The sequence below is a fragment of the Orussus abietinus genome, unplaced genomic scaffold (assembly GCF_000612105.2).
Source record: "Orussus abietinus isolate OABI.00-Male unplaced genomic scaffold, Oabi_2.0 scaffold782, whole genome shotgun sequence".
Taxonomy (NCBI): Eukaryota; Metazoa; Arthropoda; class Insecta; order Hymenoptera; family Orussidae; genus Orussus; species Orussus abietinus.
This window is the reverse complement of record NW_019394923.1, coordinates 4479-28280: the sequence shown is the minus strand read 5'-3', so window position 1 is coordinate 28280 and position 23802 is coordinate 4479. Positions and strand designations below refer to the sequence as shown.

The 23802-nt window shown below is 41.3% G+C and overlaps 1 protein-coding gene across 1 annotated transcript; it reads left to right on the top strand.

Moving 5' to 3' along the window:
• Positions 1 to 4172: 4172 nt before the first annotated feature.
• On the top strand, positions 4173 to 21570 carry LOC111674148 (the record flags this gene model as incomplete). The annotated part of the gene is made up of 5 exons (XM_023433470.1): positions 4173 to 4394; positions 5547 to 5669; positions 14155 to 14436; positions 20768 to 21103; positions 21358 to 21570. Coding segments are annotated over 5 exons (1176 nt in total), but the record flags the coding sequence as incomplete, so codon positions are not given.
• Positions 21571 to 23802: the final 2232 nt, after the last annotated feature.

The following is a 23802-nucleotide window of genomic DNA, read 5'->3' as shown; positions in this document are numbered from 1 at the left end:
TCGTTCCTTGCAGTTACCTTGACCAAATGGTGAAACCACCAAACACTGCTGCGTAACCATTATATAACGTTTATACGTTTAAACGCGCATAATGTGTTTTCATAATTGGCGCGTTGTCCGAAGAATCGCGTTGTATGAAATCGATAAACGCAATATCTTTGGCGCGTTATAGGAATTCGCGATGTAAGAACTCGCGTTATACGGGAATCTACAGTATATCAAAGGGTCAAAATACATATAAAACTTTTCTCCAAACTGGGTGCACCGAATAATTTGAAAGGTTAATTCCTGATTATAAGGGTCCCAAGAAGGTCTCAAAACTCAGGAAATTTCATTTTTCGAGAAAAATTTCCTTCCTTGGTTCTCGTCCGGGATAAATAACCATTTCTCTTTTTTTTTCAAAAAATAAAATTTTGTGAGGTTCAAGGCATTCGTTCATTAGGACGTCCATAATCACGTATTAAAGTTTTGAATTATTCGGTGTATCCAGTATGGAGGAAAGTTTTATAAATATTGTTACTTTTTGATATATGTATATGACACATTATTGACAACTTCAGATGACACGAAAGTGGCACCCGAGGGATCAATCGTTTATAAAGCTTTTCTCCGAACTGGAGGTATCGAGGCGTTTGAAATTTTTCAACGAAAATATGACATTTCAATTTTTATGCAAAACAAAAAATTACTGAAAATACGAAATTTGAATAGCTAACAAAAAATTGTTCATCTTTATATAATAATATACCTACAAACATGTTGGAAATACTCGCATGATTAGAGTCGAAAGACGTATTTTAGTCATTTAAAGACTACACGTAAAAGACGTTATTAACCATAGCCAACAAACAATTGTTCATCTTTATATAATAATATACCTACATACATATTGGAAATACTCGCATCATTAGAGTCGAAAGACGTATTTTAGTCATTTAAAGACTACACGTAAGAGACGTTATTAATCATAGCCAACATACAATTGTTCATCTTTATATAATAATATACCTACATACGTATTGGAAATACTCGCATCATTAGAGTCGAAAGACGTATTTTAGTCATTTAAAGACTACACGTAAGAGACGTTATTAACCATAGCCAACAAACAATTGTTCATCTTTATATAATAATATACCTACATACATATTGGAAATACTCCCATCATTAAAGTCGAAAGACGTCTTTTAGTCATTCAAAGACTACACGTAAGAGACGTTATTAACGCTAAAAGTAAGGTACGAGGGCGGACCTTAGTACACGGTACAGATAGCTAAATACAAGTATAGAAATAGAGTGCAGGTAGTTCATGACATAAGAGAAACAGAGCACCTAGAAATAAATTCCGTTTATTGAAATGTATTAAGGGGGTATGAAAGTGACATCCGAAAGGACAATCGTTCGTAAAACATCTACGAACTGGGGATACCGAATCGTTTCAAACATTACAACGTAAACATGGAGGGCACAAGGAAGTTCCTGCCCCTCATGAAATTTAATTTTTTATTAGTAATTTTGAAAATGTCCATAAAAAATGTTAAAATAATTGAAATTTTATGGGGTCAGGACCTTCCTTATCGCCTCCATATTCGCATTGTCAAGTCTGAAACGATTCGATACCCCCAGTTCGGAGAAAAGTTTCATAAACGAGACCTCTCTCTCGTACACTTTCACATCACCTTAACATAAAATCAAGGTTGACAGTTTCCTAACCGATACTCATTAGGTTTGTTCGTTTTGCCTACACGTTCTACTTTTTTACGAAAAGTGTACACTTTGGCGTTCGTTTTGACGGAAGTGACGCAGACGTCGCTGTTCGTTTTGCGAGGGCATCTACCTCGAGTGTTCTTTTTCTACACCTTCTACCCTCGATCCCGAGCGAGGGCAAGAAGGGTAGCTCGGGAATTTGGCGGCAAATTTCAAAATTGAAAAGACCAACAAACAGGAAAATACAAAATTTATGCTAACGTCTCAACGTAATATAAATAGAAGTAATTATGAATGCATCTTCTTTACGTATAGAACGATTTAGCGTTTTAGGTTTGTACGTAACGTTTGAAACAATTTACAATAATTATGTATTACTCCGTAACCGCGGTTGGAATGAACTAAACTATAATTTTTCCCTGTGTAGTTAAATTGTTTTTCATTCTCCTGCAATAATATTCTGACCCTTATTGATCCTCGATACCTGAAATTTGGGAAAGGAATTTTCATCTTCTACAATTACAAGGTAATAGAACGAATTGGAGGATTTGAAGTAAACGAAGACAGCCCAAGAAGGAAGACTGGAGGAAGCATTACATTTTCGTATTCATCATCGCCCGATACGGATAACCTCAAAATCGCGTACCGCTCTACTAAATCGGTCATCTTGGACTTTCGTGAGGTTGTTGGCGTTCGGGCCGTCGACGAAAGTGTATCTACCCTTCTGCCCTTTTCAAGAAAAGTGTAGTACCCTCGTTACCCTCGAGGGTAGAAAGTGCAATCAACGCGAACAAGGCTATTGTCAGAGGTGCGTAAAGCTGGCACCTCCACCTTTACAAAATTCAAATTTCTTTGTCTTAACATTTTGTGCTCTTTATGTGCTAATTATGTGCTACGTTCGCAAATTTTGTGCTAGCTCGGTTTTTGGAAAAAAATTCAATTTTTCAGTGGGGGTGCTGGGTACTAATAAAGCTAGCACCCCCACCATTAAAAAATGTGTTTAAATAATCAATAATAGGTGAAAACTTATCAGCAAATTATGTGCTCTCCGAAAATCATATTCATGGATTAAAATTTCCACCCTTAAGTTTGAAAACCCACCCCCATTTAAAAATCCACAAGAGGTAAGTACCCGATGACGCGGAAAAAGTTCAAACAATTTACGCTTAAATTACTCCCAGAATTATGTGCTCAAACCCCAAGGTTCCAAACCCACCCCATAAAAAATTCCACAAGAGGTAACTACTCGATGGCGTAGAGAAAATTGAAACTTTATATACTTAAACTACTCCCAGAATTATGAGCTGTTCGAATTTCATAGCGCCGAATTTTGGGGGTGCCAGCTTTACGCACCTTATTGTCAGGTCTCTTGCCGTTGCCAACGGACAAACGCGAGACTTTCAGGAGGAAAAACCTGCACGGGTCCGGTATATTCCAACAATACGTTATCGCCGCTTATCTATATAAAAAGGCGCAACGAAACGACAAAGAGTCTCAGAGGACTCGATTTTCCCCTCCTTTGGAGGGGGTCTTTGTTTTAACCAGTTAACTGTGATTGACGAGTATACTCGTCATGGAGAAGTGGCACGATTTTGTGTATCGACGAGTATACTCGTCAAGCGTATAAAGTAGGGACCATTGGCTACTTAAAATTTAATTTTTGAGAAAAACAAAACATATTCACAAATTTCAAGATGTTTAGAATATTTTGAGGCCAGGCCGGAATAAAACAAACGAATAAAAAATATAAATAATTTGAGATAAACTCATGCGCCCCGTATGCACCGGCTGAAACAGCTTGCCATCTATTAGATATTATTTGTTTGAATTCATATATATTATACAAAAAAAATAATGGAACGTTATCGCGAATGAATTTTTTGCTAGAATTTGTTGAGGACCCTATTGCATCGTATCCAATAACCCGGGAAAAATCGACACAAACTCGGCCATCTAGGCCTAATGTAACACAATTACTCGGGAATCACGTTCTGGATCATATACCCAGAACTTCGAACACAAAAAATCCTACCCGAAGGGGTGCACGTTGTTATAAACGCAAGATCAGGAAAGAATCCCGTTACTGGTGTTCCCTTTGCAAAGTCCCATTATGTGTAACACCCTGTTTTGCCGAATACCACGCCACGGCAGGAATTTAAATTCTTGCTATCATATGCATTTAATTTCTCTTGCATTTTTCGTCCAATAAGTATGTAATATATGTTTAAGTTAACCAAATAAATATACATTAGTAATAAAAGTGTCAATTTTATAAAATAAACCCATCTTTTTGATCCAGTATCTTAACAGCGACACTTACTCTGTGATTGACGAGTATACTCGTCATCGCTCGATTTCGGCGACACATATAGGTGCGCGCTCGCAAAAGGGGGCACCACAGCTAACTGGTTAAGGAAATTCGAAAGCTCAGCGCAGTAACGAAGGGTTGGTTTTTGCTGTTTCAGCCTCGGGAGGGGGTGGTCCGATGTTGGTCCCCCCCGTAGCCCAGGGAGGAACCGGGGGGCGCCCCGTGGGGGACTCGGGGGCCCGGGCCCAGGCGTCGACGGGCCCCGCGACTGCCCTGTGGCCGTTGGCCCCCGCGCAGCCCAATCAGCCCATCAGCGCGGCCCAGTCGTCCCAAGGCACGCCACCCCTGGCGGCCACCCCTGCTCACGGCCACAACCAAGGTAAACATTGTCAGGGTGCCTGCCCGCTATGCGTGTTGCGTGGGTAAAATGCCCCAAAAATTTCTCGCGCGTGCTGGGTGTGGTTCATTTTTCTTTTTCAATCTTTCCACGTCTAGAACAAGTTGTCTTTCCTTTTCGACGACACAATGTCGATTCTCGACTCGTCCGCAATTCTTTCGGATGTGGAGGAAGATGCCCATATTTCGGATACCATTTTGTTTTTAATGTGTAGAATTAAATATATTAAGGTGAAGTGAAACACGTTGAGGAACTTGATCAACGTCGATAAAGACGATTTTTCTAAATGCCTACGTTGCCGACGTTCGTTTTTATATTAACAGCTGGGTCGAATTATATTGGGTATTGTACCAAATGGCATATTCCACCTGTCGTTTTTGTACAATAATTATAAAGAAATCGAAATAAAACTCCAGAAATCCTCTGGATTCATGCTTTCTGGGGCCCTAATTGACTGCAGAGGGACCCCCTGCGCCATCTGTGATTTCCAGGTCAATTAAATTTTCACTCCGAGACCTCGTATTTCCGTCGTTTTAGCATAGAAGCGTATACAACACTTTTTTTGCCCTTATCCTGTTCAAATGTGAGTTTATCGACTATCAAAGTGTTCTAAATTGTCGTAAAATTGTCCTGACCCTTTCGATTCTCATATCAGTACCTTCGATAATTGTATACTGATCGAAATATGAGAGCTCGACGCCATTTTGGTTCTGTTCTGGGCTGAGTTAAAAAATTTTGTTAAAAAATCCAAATTTTGAATGGGTCAGGACAATTCTTAGATGATCAGGAGTGATGTGTCAAAGTTTCGGACAGTTTGGTCTAATACCCTTAAAATAAAGTGTTGTATTCGAATCGACTGATCCGAAGGGGGTTTCACTTCACCTTAAGGGCATCGATACCTTGAAGGAAACGAAAGTGGAAGGTCCGTATCTTATTCCGTCCCTCTTACGAGACGGCAGAAACAGACGAGAAGGTCGTTCCTTTGTCTAGGAAAGAATTCCAATTTCGAGTTAGTTTCATATCGAGCGGAACGGGCGCAGTCCCCTTTTACGAGTGGACTTTATCGGGGAGCGCGGAGTAGTTATTACCGGATGAGCACCGACGAATGCTCGTTCCCTCTGGTGTCTGTTGCAGGTGTTAGCCGGTACGGGCTGTACTCGTTATTTCCAGGGGGTGGCGGGGGCGGTTACGTTGCGGCGACCCCGGCCACCCCCGCAGCGAGCCCGGCACGAGCGTACCACGCGACCACTCACAAGGGTAAGTTACTGACAGCTTCTTCCTCGCCCTGTCGTGGCCCTCTTTGTCGGTCTTCCGAGGGACTTCTTGGACCGCGAGAACCGAAGAGGGCGGGTGGATTTATTGCCACGTATTTTCACATATTTTCGTGTATGCCACTTATGCCCGGTTCCCCCAATCTAAAAGCTAATCCTCGGTTAAAACGAGTTTCACGTTTCATACATAACATAAGGATGGAGATGTCCGGAGGAGGTTAGACAGAGAGATATCTTCTGTCTCTAAACTTTTCCGAAAGTTCTTATTGCGTAAACCGAGAATATATATTATTTAAATTTCGCGCGTCAAGGGCCACGTTCTCCATATTGGATAGTTGATATGTATTTGCTCTGTACTTTAGAGCATAGCTATCTAGACCTTGCATTGCAATAGAAGGGGTAAATTCGAATACCACGTGAGCCGAAAGCACGAACTGGGGTGCATTGTGTACGTGTAAAAAAATCGAACCCAATCAAATTTTAGACCATGTAAGGTAAGTACATACCAGTGGCCGAACACCTAAGACGCCGTTCAGGTTCCGATAAAGATTTAGCATGTAAAGACCGATCCGAGGTGCAAATGACTAAAATTAACGTTAATATTAGGATTTTTGGTTTCCAAAACACATGCTATGTACATAGAAATATTGAATAATTAATTATTTATGCCGCGAGAAGGATGGAAAAGTCGAATTTACCGTCGAATTTACGTGTCCGAACAGCCATTATTCATTACGTCCCAGTGTTCAAACACTAAGAGACGTACGTAATTTCCAAACATCCATGGATCTGAATTTTCTCTCAGAAGGGTAAAAAATCGGGCCAAACGTAAACAAAGCGTATGAGAGACGCGTGAGACTTTGAACGTTCAGCTAAACCGTGAAATGGTCCAATGTACGACCGACATTTTTGTTGTTTATGGCACGCGCTATTGGAATTTAAATCGTAAGGCAAGGGATTAACGGCGTTCACCACCAAAGTGGGGACGATGACTTCCACCGCTAGATGGCATTAGAATCGAATTCGGTGGGAGGTAACCAAAACGTTCTTTCTCGCTCGGATGAGAGAGACGCGACGCATAATGGGCGGTCTTTAGCACGGGCGAAAAATGTGTGCGTATTTTGTACGTATAGGACTCACGCAACGGCTAGACGCCTCTGGACTAGGCGCCGAAACGTGTGTGACCCCCAGCCGCCCGCACACGCCAGTTGGACGCTCCGCCTAGAGTCGGCAACGGTTGCTAAGGAATGCCCAAATTCCTCGCGAGAATCTCGAAAATCCTGAAAAAGGTGCTCCACGGGGACAACGATTTTGAGCGTATTTCTCAACCGATCGAGCTCACCGAGTGCTCGTTTTAAAGATAAAATGTTGACGTGTGTTTATATGGAAGCGATTTTCGATCGAGCACCTCTTTCCTAGGTAAAAGGGCATTGAAATTATGTCGTTGCACTTTTTTATATGAAAATGACCACTTATCGAAAATCGCTCCCATACAAACACGGGTCAACGTTTCATCTTCGATATGGGCACTCGTTAAGCTCGATCGGTTTAGAAATACGTTCGGAATCGTTGTCCCCGTGAGGTCCTGCAAAATCACTAGAGTGGTGAGCGCCCTTAATGGCGAGTAAATATCGTTTGATGTTGACGCAAGAACGACTTCACCGGTTGAGGTTTGAAAGAAAAAAAAACCAACAGAAATTATATAATTTTATCAAATCGTAGCTTGTTACAAGAATGCCATTGGTCCTTTCGACGTTTTTTTACTCTTTCAAACGAATCATCTATCATATCCACCTCGTTTACGGCCAGAAAATGTGAAGGTAACGAATTAATCGAAGAAAATTGAGTGCCGTTTGTAATTTGCCGATAGTGGCCAATAAAGATCCATTCGACGCGAGAATTTCTCTTTTTTCTATAAAGTGATTTTTTCGCTCGGCATAAGCCTCGCCACCCCGCTTACGCGTCGAGCGGCCACCTTCTCTTTCTCTCTCTCTCCCTGCCTCTTTCGGCTCTTCTGACGGCGGTCTTGGGTTTCTCGGGCCTTTTCTCGCAGCCGAGCCAAGGGCCCCTCCGGGCCTCTCGCGACGGCCCTTTCACGGGGCCTACAATGGCGCAATTATGCAATTAAAGCCCTGAATGCTTCCGAGCCCGAAATCCTCGGCTTTAAATGGGAATTCTTTCTCTCTCTCTCTCTCTTTCTCCCTCTCCGTCTCGCCCCTTCGCGTCGTCGCTCTTTCTTCTTCGGACGAGCGAGAAGCAGGGACGTCGCGACGGCGAGGGGTGTCGGGCCCCAGGGCCGCCCGCCCTGCGGGGGTGGGGCCCGCTTTAACGAACTCATTGTCCGAGGTGTAATCCAAAACGGTGTCGCGAGGGGCCCAAAAAAGCCCACTCGCGGCCCTCCGGGTTTGCGCACCTTCGCGGGGCCTGTTTGGGTCCTCTTCGGCACCTCCGAAGCCGAAACTAACTTAGGAAACTAATCACGTCTCCACGTCTCCCGGCAGAGCCGCGCGAGCTCGGAAATTCGGTTAACCCTTTCGTTACCTTGGACGAGATATCTCGCGACCCAATACTGCCCGATTAACGCTTTTGACGAGATATCTCGCGACCCGATAATAGCGGATTAACGCTTTTGACGATAATCTAGCTTTCTAGCACCAATATTTTGACATTCTAGATGAATATATTTTATAACTAATTCTGTTCGTATAGCTAAAAGGAAGAAATAAGTGCAGCTACTATCGGATCGCGAGATATCTCGTCAAAAGCGTTGATCGGCCAGTATCGGGTGGCGAGATATCTCGTCAAAAGTATTAATCGGCCAGTATTGGGTCGCGAGATATCTCGTCCAAGGTAACGAAAGGGTGAAGGGGATGTGAAAGTTCAATCGTTCATAAAACTTTTCTACGAACTGGGTGTCTCAAATCGTTTCATACTTCAAGACGTGAATACGGAGACCCTAAGGTAGATCCTGAAACTCGCAAAATTTCATTTTCTATAAACTATTTTTAAAATACCTATAAACAAATTAGAAAAGAATTGAAATTTCATGAGTTTCAGGACCTTCTTTATAGTCTCCCTATTCACGTTGTAACGTTTCAACCTATTCGGTAAACCGAATTGGGAGAAAAGTTATATATAAAATAAAGTTATATAAACAAAACCTTTTGACGCCACATTCCCATCACCTTAAGGGGTTACACCGTTATGAGCGTCTGGAAATTACGTTTTGACATTTTTTAGAAAGAGAAATGAAATTGAAACGAACGTTTGTCAATAAGGCTTTGTTATACAAGGGAGAAAGAACGTGTAAGCATTTTTCGTCGTTTTTTTTTTTATCACAAAATGGCCGCCATGGAACAGGTTTACCGCAATACTTTTTCAAGCAACCCTCTTTGCGGTGGCGTCCATCACGTGGAGTTTTAGAGGTTGGATAAAAAACCAAAAATTTCTCATTTCCATCTAATGTCTGCTAGGCCAGACGTAAGGTATTTTTTAAACATTGATTTTGAGGAAACGAGACAGGATTGCAAGGAAAATTTCGAGGTTTGACGCTATCACCCCACCGACATTAAAATGGCTGTATTGGGAGAAGGCCGTTTCCATTTTTTTTCTTATTTGGCGGATCAATTATAAGAAAAATTGAAATTAACATATGGGAGAAATCTATCAAAGCGTGCAAGCAATACTGAACCGAACGTCGGACGTATTTAAACGACTTTGGCATGCAAAGGGTTAAAGCTTTAGACAACTTGGTGTACCCAGTTTGGAGAAAGGTTTTGTAAATATTTTGACTTTTTGGTATGTATATATCGCACTTTTATAGCACCTTAAAGTTAGGAGGCAAGACTTTCGCTAAGCCTGCGAACCGAGTCTAATGTACGAATTTATCGCTTTCACGCTGCGGATCGCGGCCAGAACGAACAGGTGGGTTCGCCTATCCCAGGTTTCCGTAATGGCACGAATCTCGTCGAGCCTTTCGCCAATCTCTCGCGACTTTGCCTAAAGTTCGAGAGATCGGTGGATCCTGGTCGAAACTCTCAAGATATCGTTTCCGGCGTTGATGTATACAAATATCTAACATGTTGACAGGGATAAACCGATACGAGGAAATTCTCGATACCCTTAAAAATAAAAAGCTGGTAAACTGAACAAGTTAAGGTGAAGTAAATCACGTCGAGGAACTTAATCGACGGTGTCGACGTTCGTTTTTATATTGACAGCTGTGTCGAATTATATTGGGTATTGTACCAAATAGCATACTCCACCTGTCGTTTTTGTACAATAAATATCAAGAAATTGAAGTAAAACTCCAGAAATCCTCTGGATTCATGCTTTTTGGGGCCCCAATTGACTGCAGAACGATACCCTGCGCCATCTGTGATTTCCAGGTCAATTAAATTTTCACTCCGAGACCTCGTATTCCCATCGTTTTAGCATAGAAGCGCATACAACACTTTTTTGCCTTTATCTCGTTCAAATGCGAGTTTATCGATTACCAGTTTGTCCTAAATTGTCGTAAAATTGTTCTGACCCTTACGTTTCTCATATCAGAGCCTTCGATAATTGTATATCGATCGAAATATGAGAGTTGTATCGATTTATATTGGGTATTGCACTAAATGGCATACTTAACCTATCGTTTTTCTACAATAATTATAAAGAAATCGAAGCAAAACTCCAAGAATCCTCTGGATTCATGCTTTTTGGGGCCCTAATTGATTGCAGAAGGACCCCCTGCGCCATCTGTGATTTCCAGGTCAATTAAATTTTCACTCCGAGACCTCGTATTCTCATCGTTTTGGCATAGAAGCGCATACAACACATTTTTGCCTTTATCTCGTTCAAATGCGAGTTTATCGATTACCAGAGTGTTCTAAATTGTCGTAAAATTGTTCTGACCCTTTCGTTTCTCATATCAGAGCCTTCGATAATTGTTTATTGATCGAAATATGAGAGCTCGACGCCATTTTGGTTCTGGTCTCGGCCAAGTTAAAAAATTTTTTCCAAAAATCCAAATTTTGAATGTGTCAGGACAATTCTTAGATGATCAGGAGTGACGTGTCAAAGTTTCGGACAGTTTGGTCTAATCCCTTTAAAATAGAGTGTTGTATTCGAATCGACTGATTTGAAGGGGGTTTCACTTCACCTTAACACTGTCAACACTTTCTCGTAATTGCAATTTATTTGTTCGGGGTACTACAAATTTAGTACCGGCACCGATTTTTTGTAACGCGTGAGTTTATCGCTTTTTGTGTGACTTTCGTGGTAACAGCAACAATATTTCTAGCAAAGTGTTTTACAATTTTACAGTCATTACGTTGGCTTTTAAGTATTATTAAACTCTGATTGCAAGATGTTATTTAAGCTACTTTCAGTAACTGCTGCAATATTACCTGTATAACTGATCGTTCCCAAAGACTTTGTTCAAGTTAGTTTCGATAGGTCCCGTAGATGGCGTGCTTTCTCGCAAGTGGCAGAGTTTATCCTATTGTATATAAGGTTCATTACTGTCTTTTCGTCGGGAAATCATTGTTCCACTTCTAAGTAAAGCGATAACATTAGAATACGGACAAACATTAAAAATATACCAAAGGCCCTTTAATCATGAACATTGATTATTAGAAAGAGTTTTGTTGATTAATACTATTATTCAAGACAGTGAAAAAGTACTATTTGAGCATGTAAAAGTTATGATGATATTTTATTAATGTTGTTAGTGAATTAAGTAAAGTTTTATTATGTAAATTTATTATGTAAATGGTTTCAATTTTCGACAGTCAAAATAGGATCATTTATTTTAAATTATTCTAAAAGTAAATGAATGTAGTAACTATTACATGTTGCAGTTCAGAATTACAGTTAATTTTACTATAAAAAGTATTTGAGATGATTTTTAACGATGAAAACTAATTAAAAAAATAGTTCATTTATATAAGTTTTTTCATATTCGCGTAGGTATTTTCATTTCGACATGAAATACTTTTAGCATCGATACTCTATCGGTGAAATAGACCCGTATCGAATCGGGCAGACAAAACGTAACAAGGATCTGTTTTTTTTATTAACTTTTGCTTTGTACCTCTATTTTAATATCAAACCGATTAACGACAAAAATGACTAATAAAAGAATATCACTAACAAGTAAGGTATCCCAGGTCGATCTCTCCGATTTTATTTCTTTAACAATATGTTACAGTAGATTAAAATCTAAGCGACATGTATTTTTTTTATCTGCCATTAATCACTTTAAGGGGGTGAAACCACCATCCAAAGTGAGGAATGTCAAGGGGCGATTTGGCAATTTCACCCACAAAAACAAAATAAAAAAATGTTCAATCCACCTAGAAAAGTTTTCTCATAACGAGAAATGAAAAATATAATTTTCTGAATTAAAAAAAAAAAAAAAAATTAAGGGGTGAGCCACCCCTCACAGGCCTTACTTTGGATGGTGGTTTCACCCCCTTAAAGTGTTTAATGGCAGATAAAAAAAAATACGTGTCGCTTTGTTTTTAGTCTTCTATGACATATTATAAAAGAAATCACATCGGAGAGATCGACCTGGGATACCTTCCTTGTAAGTACCACTTAAAGCACGTGTTCTACGACGGGAGACGGGTTTGGCTTGTACATTTGTATGTTAATTCGACACGAGTAGGTATCGATGTTTTTTTTTTGTTGACACTCAGTACTTCGGTATCGATATTGCTAGTATCGAATCATCCCTATCTGCAGATATAGAGTTTGTAGCAAATGCGTTTTGGACGACACCTTATCGAAATAAGTACATACCATTACGATATATCCAACTTGAATAATAACTTTTTGTTGTCATGTATATTGTTGTCTCTAGCGATTCAGCTCATAAATGTCTACATTGTCACTCAGCTACGAGAACACCCAAATTTAGTACCTACATAGCTGTTGCTGGTCAAACGGATTAATGGATAATAAAAAATAAAAAGTGGTTCGCGTATTGTGATAAGAAACCCTGTTAACGCGGTATCATATTCCATTACAGATGTAACGTTAATAAATTCAGCGCCGAAATCAGGTAATTGCGCCCTGGCCGATAAATCGATCGCAATTGAAGGGCCAAGGAAGTCAATTCTACGGTTTGGCATGTGGCCCGTTTAATTTCTTTTTGTTCCAACGAGAAAATCGAGCGGCGATCGGCCCGTGTCTCCTCGGATTCGATTAAAATGCATTTGCATGGATATTCCATCTATTCGGCTCTCCCCACGCGTTCGTTTATTGCATATTTATCGGAAGCGTCGAGGGCTATAATGCGATAAATTTCAATTCGTTGCCGAGTGCGGACCCATTATACAAGGCTTTAATATTCATACTGTTGTTTCCGCCGGATACGAGTCAGGACGTTTTCCGAACTTTTTTCCTGCTTTTCCCAAGCCGCGTGTTCCAGCTTAATTCGTTGTTAGAGTATACAGCATTCTCCCAAGAATTTTTACCTAAACATTTATTCAGAATACCAGGACACAATTGGTATCTTTCGCTGAAAGATTCATCGTAACCTTGATCGTGATCGATCGTGAGGGTGAACGGAACGCAATTGTTATACTTTAAGGCTCCCACTTGTCTTTTGCTTTTAGCCTTATGGTGAAGTGAAACACGTCGAGGAACTTGATCGACGTCGACAAAGAAAATTGTTCTAAATACCTACGTTGCCGACGTTCGTTTTTATATTAACAGTTGTGTCGAATTATATTGAGTATTGCACTAAATGGCATACTCCACTTGTCGCTTTCGTACATTAATTACAAAGAAATCGAAGCAAAACTCCAAGAATCCTCTGGATTCATGTTTTTGGGGCCCTAATTAACTGCAGAGGGACCCCCTGCGCCATTTGTGATTTCCAGGTCAATTAAATTTTCACTCCGAGATCTCGTATTCCCATCGTTTTAGCATAGAAGCGCATAAGACACTTTTTTTCCCTTTATCCCGTTCAAATGCGAGTTTATCGATTACCAGAGTGTTCTAAATTGTCGTAAAATTGTCCTGACTCATTCGTTTCTCATATCAGAACCTTCAATAATTGTACATTGATCGAAATATGAGAGCTCGCCGCCCTTTCGGTTCTGGTCTAAGTTAAACAATTGTCTCGAAAAATTCAAATTTTCCAATGTGTCAGGACAATTCATAGATGATCACGAGTGATGTGTCAAAGTTTCGGACAGTTCTATCCAATACCCTTAAAAGAAAGTGTTATATTCGAATCGACCTATTCGAGGGGGGTTTCACTTCACCTTAACAACCGACGAGTCAAACCTTCCCTTCCACGTGACTAGGGTTGACTTCGTTTCGTAGGAAGAGCGAGATGAAAGAAAAATATCCAAGCCCTTGGCTATCGTTAGCTCGCGCGCGCAGAACTTCGGCTCGCGAGGACAGAGTCCCTAAAAAGCGGTGAATCGATGAATTCTAACGGAGGCCCCCCGTCGGGTGGTGGATCTCTTCAGTTTCAGAGAGCGTATTCTCGGCAGCGGTCGGGGTTGGCGTGGGTGGCTACACCTGGGGAGCTCCCACGCCACCTCCAGGATCACCCTACAGTCCCGTCCCCGTGACTCAGCTGGAGTTGCTTGCCAAAAATTTGGCCAGCCTCGCCCCACCGGCTCAGCAGGCCCTGAGTCTGCAGGGGGTTGGGGTAAACATGGGCAGCCTCCACCACGCCCAGCACACGCAGCACACGCAGCACACGCAGCAGACCTTGAATCTCGCCGGGGTCCATCACGTCCATCACGGTAAGGACCTCGTCCAACGTCTTCCGCTTTTCCGAGTCGAAATTATCGGTCCTAGGTAAACCTCCGAGGCCCGATTCCGTCCTGATAAAAATCGATGAAAATTTACATATTTTATGAAAATCGATGAAAATTTACCTACGTTTTTACATGCTCTGTAACTTAAGGGGATGTAAAAGTGACAAGAGGTCGATCGTTCGTGAAGCTTTTCTCTGAACTGAGGGTACCGAGTCGTCTCAAACTTTACAACGTGAATATGGAGGCTTTAAGGAAGGTTCTGACGCCCGTGAAATTTCATTTTTTATAAGCTATTTTTAAAATACCTACAAAGAAATTTGAAAAGAATTAAAATTTCATGAGTTTTAGGACCTTACTTGTAGTCTCCCTATTCACGTTGTGAAGATTCAAACCATTTGGTAAACCGAGTTGGGAGAAAAGTTTTATAAACAAAACTTCTTCGACGCCACTTTCACATTACCTTAAGGGAATGTGAAAACGGCATCCGAAAGCTCAATCGTTCATAAAACTTTTCTACGAACTGGGTGTCTCAAATAGTTTCATACTTTGAAACGTAAATACGGAGACCTTAAGGTAGGTCCTGAAACTCGCGAAATATTATTTTTTATAAACTATTTTTAAAATACCTATAAACAAATTTGAAAAGAATTGAAATTTCATGAGTTTCAGGACCTTCCTTATAGTCTTCCTATTCACGTTGTAAAATTTCAAACTATTCGGTAAACCGAGTTGAGAGAAGAGTTGTATAAACAAAACCTCTTCGATGCCACTTTCACATCACCTTAACGTAGTATTAGCTAATCAACGATTTAAACGATGTCGATGGAACCGGCCACAAATCCTCCGTTCTTTTGATCGTCTAGCTTGCCGACGGAAATTTCGATTTCATTTAGTTCATTAACCCACCAAACACCCTATGTTAAAGTTACATAACACTGGAATAACATGATATATAACGAATGTTATTCAAAAGATACATTAATGTCATAGAACGTCGAATTATTGCCGTTCGGTAACATTGTTACAAACTTGTAAGCATTGCAATTATATACTATTAACATAACACATAACATGTTGCCGACATATAATGTATAGGTTACATTATTCGCTTTATAACAGTGTTGTATAACTGCGGAGGAAATAGTAATACAAATCTTACTTATATGTTACATGTATGTTACATTACATATTGCAAACGTTATGTAACGGTTATATTATTGTTACGTAACCGTGTTTGGTGAGGAGAAACTCGGAGTTTATATCCCCGATAAATATCTCGAGGTTTTCGTGACGCTCCAACGGAATCTTTCTATTTTATACGAGTTAGGTCTGAAAATCTTTAAACCACTGGCCGTTGGAGAAAGACTAAAAGGAGTAAAACAAATATATATTAACATAAAATATATTATTAACGCGAGTTGGTTGCACCGTTGCGTTCACAAGAAGTAGATTCTTAACCCTTTTAGTGCCGGAGGCCGATATATCGTCCCTCGTTGCACTGCCGAAAAGTGCCAGAGCCGATATATCGGCCCGCACCTTGTAGCGCTTTACTATTCGCTTTGCGAGAGATCTCTATCTCAAAATAAATTTATAATACGTTATAAATAGTCTAATTTCATTACGAGAGAATTAAAATAACGATACAACAACACCTATAACAACCTATAACCTACCTATAACAACCTATAACCTATAACAATTACTTGTTTCGGATGAGATAATCCGTCCGCCGCCTCCCATGTGCCTTGGAGTTATTTTTTATGTTTCTTGTGCAACATTACTTATTTTTTTTTTTAAATATATTGGACATTTAAAGTATATACTTTGCAATAAACGGTCTATATAAATTTATGATAAGAAGATGACTTTTCCTATGTGCAATTACGTTTTGAAACGGAGAACTCAATTTTTCTTTTTTTTGATTACATATACCTTTGTTTTTTATGTAATTTTCAATGAATATAGAAAAATTAGCGTCACCGTTTTATTCTCTATTTTGTCCTTAATACCTTACTTTTTTAATTATGTAAATATTCCTTTTCGTTTGGTTTTTATGAGCCTTTTTCCAAATCCTAATAAAATCGTAAAATTCGGCCGGTTATCTTGGCATAAGCACCTCTTTTTCGCCCGGCACTAAAAGGGTTAAACGCGTAAGATTTAACTTTACAATTCTATGTTTATAATTTACATAAAACTTCGTTAACTTTATTTCTGGGTCAGAGCCGGAGAAGAAGGACGAAGCTCGATCGAGTATTTAAAAATTGAGATTTCCGATGTTTAATCGAGTCATCATTATGATCATCCAATGTTTATTCGTGCATCGATTCTAGACAAATCGAAGATAAGAGCATATTCGAGGTTCAAACGAGGTCGACGTCGTTCGCATCCTCGTATCCTAAATTCTCGCGTTATCTTTCCACGCGTTCGCGAGGTTTACGCGAGGTTAAGATGATATGAAAGGCGGTGAGAAAATTTAATCGAGGTCGATAAATTAAAATTCATCTATACCCTTTTTTATGATTAGGTTATTTTGAATACTCAAGTGGGAACTTAAGCTGGCGCGTCCCGTTCCCGACATTTATATTTATGTTGAAGACTTTTACAGTCTACGTTGAGAATTATACGAACTGAATCGTTCCATATGTCATTTCGGTAAAGTAATGACGAAGAGATCGACGTAAAACTGTTGAAATTCCGTGAATTCGTTGTTCTAACGATTGTTTAGGACCAACGTCGCCATCTGTGACGTTTAGCTGCAACTAAATTTTTGCTCTAAAAACACGTGTTTTCCCCGGGACAAGCCAGCATTCTCTTGCAATCGTTGCTGAAAGTATTTTCCATATTTTCCCATATGACTCTGTAATATTCCATTTCTGAGGTATTCTAAATTATTCGACGTAGGTCCTGAAACTCTTCATTTTCGATTCTAAGCTTCCAAGAAGCATAAAACATCGAAAACGTGTCCGGACCCCGCCATGTTGGTTCTAGTCCATGATAAGTAAATAAATTCTTGATGAAAAATGAAATTTCATGAGTTTTAGGACCTACTTTAGGGCTTCCATATTCCCGTGGTAAAATTTTAAACGAATCGGGACCCCAATTCGGAGAATACTTTCCCCGACGATTTGATTTCTCAGATATATATAGGCTGACTCATTCGTATCACCTTAACCCTTTCGTTACCTTGGACGAGATATCTCCCGACCCAATACTGGCCGATTAACGCTTTTGACGAGATATCTCGCGACCCGGTAAATATTATTTTTTATAAACTATTTTTAAAATACCTATAAACAAATTTGAAAAGAATTGAAATTTCATGAGTTTCAGGACCTTCCTTATAGTCTTCCTATTCACGTTGTAAAATTTCAAACTATTCGGTAAACCGAGTTGAGAGAAGAGTTGTATAAACAAAACCTCTTCGATGCCACTTTCACATCACCTTAACGTAGTATTAGCTAATCAACGATTTAAACGATGTCGATGGAACCGGCCACAAATCCTCCGTTCTTTTGATCGTCTAGCTTGCCGACGGAAATTTCGATTTCATTTAGTTCATTAACCCACCAAACACCCTATGTTAAAGTTACATAACACTGGAATAACATGATATATAACGAATGTTATTCAAAAGATACATTAATGTCATAGAACGTCGAATTATTGCCGTTCGGTAACATTGTTACAAACTTGTAAGCATTGCAATTATATACTATTAACATAACACATAACATGTTGCCGACATATAATGTATAGGTTACATTATTCGCTTTATAACAGTGTTGTATAACTGCGGAGGAAATAGTAATACAAATCTTACTTATATGTTACATGTATGTTACATTACATATTGCAAACGTTATGTAACGGTTATATTATTGTTACGTAACCGTGTTTGGTGAGGAGAAACTCGGAGTTTATATCCCCGATAAATATCTCGAGGTTTTCGTGACGCTCCAACGGAATCTTTCTATTTTATACGAGTTAGGTCTGAAAATCTTTAAACCACTGGCCGTTGGAGAAAGACTAAAAGGAGTAAAACAAATATATATTAACATAAAATATATTATTAACGCGAGTTGGTTGCACCGTTGCGTTCACAAGAAGTAGATTCTTAACCCTTTTAGTGCCGGAGGCCGATATATCGTCCCTCGTTGCACTGCCGAAAAGTGCCAGAGCCGATATATCGGCCCGCACCTTGTAGCGCTTTACTATTCGCTTTGCGAGAGATCTCTATCTCAAAATAAATTTATAATACGTTATAAATAGTCTAATTTCATTACGAGAGAATTAAAATAACGATACAACAACACCTATAACAACCTATAACCTACCTATAACAACCTATAACCTATAACAATTACTTGTTTCGGATGAGATAATCCGTCCGCCGCCTCCCATGTGCCTTGGAGTTATTTTTTATGTTTCTTGTGCAACATTACTTATTTTTTTTTTTAAATATATTGGACATTTAAAGTATATACTTTGCAATAAACGGTCTATATAAATTTATGATAAGAAGATGACTTTTCCTATGTGCAATTACGTTTTGAAACGGAGAACTCAATTTTTCTTTTTTTTGATTACATATACCTTTGTTTTTTATGTAATTTTCAATGAATATAGAAAAATTAGCGTCACCGTTTTATTCTCTATTTTGTCCTTAATACCTTACTTTTTTAATTATGTAAATATTCCTTTTCGTTTGGTTTTTATGAGCCTTTTTCCAAATCCTAATAAAATCGTAAAATTCGGCCGGTTATCTTGGCATAAGCACCTCTTTTTCGCCCGGCACTAAAAGGGTTAAACGCGTAAGATTTAACTTTACAATTCTATGTTTATAATTTACATAAAACTTCGTTAACTTTATTTCTGGGTCAGAGCCGGAGAAGAAGGACGAAGCTCGATCGAGTATTTAAAAATTGAGATTTCCGATGTTTAATCGAGTCATCATTATGATCATCCAATGTTTATTCGTGCATCGATTCTAGACAAATCGAAGATAAGAGCATATTCGAGGTTCAAACGAGGTCGACGTCGTTCGCATCCTCGTATCCTAAATTCTCGCGTTATCTTTCCACGCGTTCGCGAGGTTTACGCGAGGTTAAGATGATATGAAAGGCGGTGAGAAAATTTAATCGAGGTCGATAAATTAAAATTCATCTATACCCTTTTTTATGATTAGGTTATTTTGAATACTCAAGTGGGAACTTAAGCTGGCGCGTCCCGTTCCCGACATTTATATTTATGTTGAAGACTTTTACAGTCTACGTTGAGAATTATACGAACTGAATCGTTCCATATGTCATTTCGGTAAAGTAATGACGAAGAGATCGACGTAAAACTGTCGAAATCCCGGGAATTCATTGTTCTAACGACTGTTTAGGACCAACGTCGCCATCTGTGACGTTTAGCTGCAACTAAATTTTTGCTCTAAAAACACGTGTTTTCCCCGGGACAAGCCAGCATTCTCTTGCAATCGTTGCTGAAAGTATTTTCCATATTTTCCCATATGACTCTGTAATATTCCATTTCTGAGGTATTCTAAATTATTCGACGTAGGTCCTGAAACTCTTCATTTTCGATTCTAAGCTTCCAAGAAGCATAAAACATCGAAAACGTGTCCGGACCCCGCCATGTTGGTTCTAGTCCATGATAAGTAAATAAATTCTTGATGAAAAATGAAATTTCATGAGTTTTAGGACCTACTTTAGGGCTTCCATATTCCCGTGGTAAAATTTTAAACGAATCGGGACCCCAATTCGGAGAATACTTTCCCCGACGATTTGATTTCTCAGATATATATAGGCTGACTCATTCGTATCACCTTAACCCTTTCGTTACCTTGGACGAGATATCTCCCGACCCAATACTGGCCGATTAACGCTTTTGACGAGATATCTCGCGACCCGGTAGTCGCTTTATACGTAACACCATGTTTTCAATTATACCACGTAGAAAGTAAATAAAAATAATTTCATTAAATTAATAAAAACTGTATTTATTTCTTCCTTTTAGCTATACGAATAGAATTAGTTATAAAATATATTCATCTAGAATGTCAAAATATTGGTGCTAGAAAGCTAGATTATCGTCAAAAGCGTTAATCCGCTACTACCGGATCGCGAGATATCTCGTCAAAAGCGTTGATCGGCCAGTATCGGGTCGCGAGATATCTCGTCAAAAGCGTTAATCGACCAGTATTGGGTCGCGAGATATCTCGTCCAAGGTAACGAAAGGGCTAAAATTGTCGACTCGGGTTCCTCGGTTCTCCGGGGACGGTTGGCACGAGTCATCCGTTTCTCGTTCTTTGAAGGTGGTCTCCATCAGAGCACGTTTTCCCCGCAACTGTCCCTGGTGACCGGAAGCGGTCCCGCCCTGACCATCAACGGGTTCTCGCCGAGCTCCGGCGGCGGTTCGACGCAGAACTCCGGAGTGCTCCTTCAGGAATACCAATCGCCGACCTCGGGATGCACCGCGAACGTTTCCTCCTGCTCCACCACCTCGACGAGCTGCACGGGGACCATGGTGGTCCAGGGTGGCACCTCGCAGGCCAACTCCAAGAAGCGCGAGGCCTTTTTGCCCAGTCAGGGTCAGCCGGTCAAGCTGGAGAACAAGGCCAGGCAACCTTGCGCCTGCAGGAACGGCAACGGTGAGTTTTCCTTAAAGATCCGCCTCCGTTGCACGTAATTACAGCTCGAGCTTCTACAAAAGATCGCGCGAAGTCTCTGCCAAGTTTTCCGGTCTCGCGCCGGGAAACGGCCTGGCGCGTTCTCAAAGAAACGAGCCTCGAAGTAACCTCCGACGGAGATCGTTTGTCGCTAAAGAGAGAACGGATGCGAAGGCGGAACGCCTCTTTGGGTGTTGAGTTACTTCCGATGGGTGCAAAGCTCGCGTTCTCTCCAGGCAAGACGAAGACCGTGCACTCGGACGCCGGATGTAGCAGGACCCTGCCGGTGGTGTCGTCCTGGAACGGGCAGGACAGCTGCGCCAACGGCAGCGTCGTCAAGAGGGAACCCATCGCCTCGGTGCCCTGCCAGGTCGCCGAGGTGTCGACGTCTCTCCACGCGACGACGACCGCCGTCAAGATCGAGCCGGTGCCGCCGAAATCCGAGAACGGTAAGTCGCTCCGATTCTCGACCTCCGCGTACCGCGCGACCCGAGAAAAAGGAAGGAACGAACATAAGGTAACCCTCGGAATCCCCGTCGAGACTCGTCCGCGGTAGCGGGCCGACGAGTCGAATACTTTACCAACTCGAGTCCCTCGAATTCGAACGCATCGCGAACTCGAGTTTGGACTCGAGTCGATAACTCGGTGCCGCGGACGTTCGACGAGGCGAGGAGAGTCCACGGCGAGTTAAACGACTCGGTTAACGGCGACTCGAGTTCCTCGAATTCGAAAGCATTGCCAACTCGAGTTTGGACTCGAGTCGACGATTCGATGCCGCATACATTCGACGCGATGAATCGAGTCAAAGGCTCAAGTTCCTCGAATTCGAAAGCATTGCCAACTCGAGTTTTTGGACTCGAGTTGACGACTCGATGCCGCATACATTCGATGCGACGAGTCGAGTCAAAGGCGAGTTGGAAAGGAAAACGATTCGATTAATAGTGTCTCGAGTTCCCCGAGTTCAAAAGCATTGCCAACTCGAGTTCGGACTCGAGTCGACGACTCGACGCCGCAAACATTCGACGCGACGAATCGAGTCAAAGGCACGTGTTCCTCGAATTCGAAACATTGCCAACTCGAGTTTGGACTCTAGTCGACGACTCGACGCCGCATACATTCGATGCGACTAGTCGAGTCCACGGCGAGTTGGCGAGTTAAACGACTCGAGAAATGCCGACTAGAGTTCCTCAAATTCGGAAGCATTGCCAATTAGAGTTTTTGGACTCGAGTCGACGAATTGATGCCGTATACATTCGATGCGACGAGTCGAGTCAAAAGCGAGTTGGAGAGGAAAACGATTCGATTAACAGCGTCTCGAGTTCCTCGAGTTCAAAAGCATTGCCAACTCGAGTTTGGACTCGACGCCGCATACATTCGATGCGACGAGTCGAGTCTGAGGCGAGTTGGAGGAAAATGATTCGAATAACGATTACTCGAATAAACAAATAATGCGCGTTTGGTATCTCGATGTCCCTCTTCCCCTCGTAACTTGCATTGACCAATAACTGGAGTTACCATGACAATGACTCGAATACAGCTTCACTCGAGTTTAACGTGTTAGAGTACCCGACTCGTCCAATCGTTAGTCCACGGCGCGTCCACACCGCGGTACGGGAGGACGTCACCGGGAGGAAAGTTCGTCGCGGACGTTCCGTCATTTTCCGCGATCACGATATCGCGGTGATTCGAACCGCACGGATGATGAAACCGACCGCGTCAAACGGTACACTGTTAAACAAACTTTAAACCGTTAAACTTTTTATCAAAACTTTACGCAATTTTTGTTGGCAATTTCATTAAGACACGGTGTCCTAATTTTGCAACATTTCCACCTCATCCTCACTTTCGTCCTCGTTCATCTACAATATTTCAGAAGATCCTAATACTACGTTACAAAATTACAAATTTATTTCCAAGTTTATCATAAATGCACAGTAATTCACATTTAATACATGCTATTTATTATTTAACCCCAGCCTTATGTACTAAAGGGTGTATGAATTTTATTAATATTTTTAACAGGGTAAACATAACCCTGCCGATAGTTACCGTCCCCATGGCGATGCCCTAAAAAGTTTCGCCAGCGATTACCGTTTGACGCGACGATATCGACTACGCAAATTACGATAAACCCAAACTTACGACAACGCGTACCTATTAGTTACCTTGACCAAAGGACGGAATGGCCCTTACCTTGTTCTTTGTACCGCGTTGCGCCGGTTGCCACGACCTTCTGCCGAGGTTATCTCGAGGGTCGCTCCGCAAAATGGTTACGCTTGGCCCGCAAAATGGTAGTCACAATTGCGGTTTTTCCGACCTTTCTTTTTTCCTCGGGCATAAGTTTCGGATCAAAAGAGCGGTCCCTGCTCGCCTCGTCCAAGCCAGACGAGTCGGCGGCGATCCCGTAATTACGCCCGACGCCGTCCGGGTCCCCGGAACCCGCCAGGACGCGTCCTTTGACGCAAAGTCCCTCCCTCGTGGCGCGTTCCCTTCCAAGATGGCGGCCACTCGTTCCTCCGCGTCGAAGAGGGCGTCCCCGACTGACGAGCTTGCCGCTCGAGTAGGTCGCGAGGCATTGACGCCAGCGCCCTCTCTAACGTTTTTCGAGAACGGAACAAAATTATATNTTTTAATATTTGAAGGTCGCGTCAATTTCGCAATAGCAGGATAAATAGCCGTGA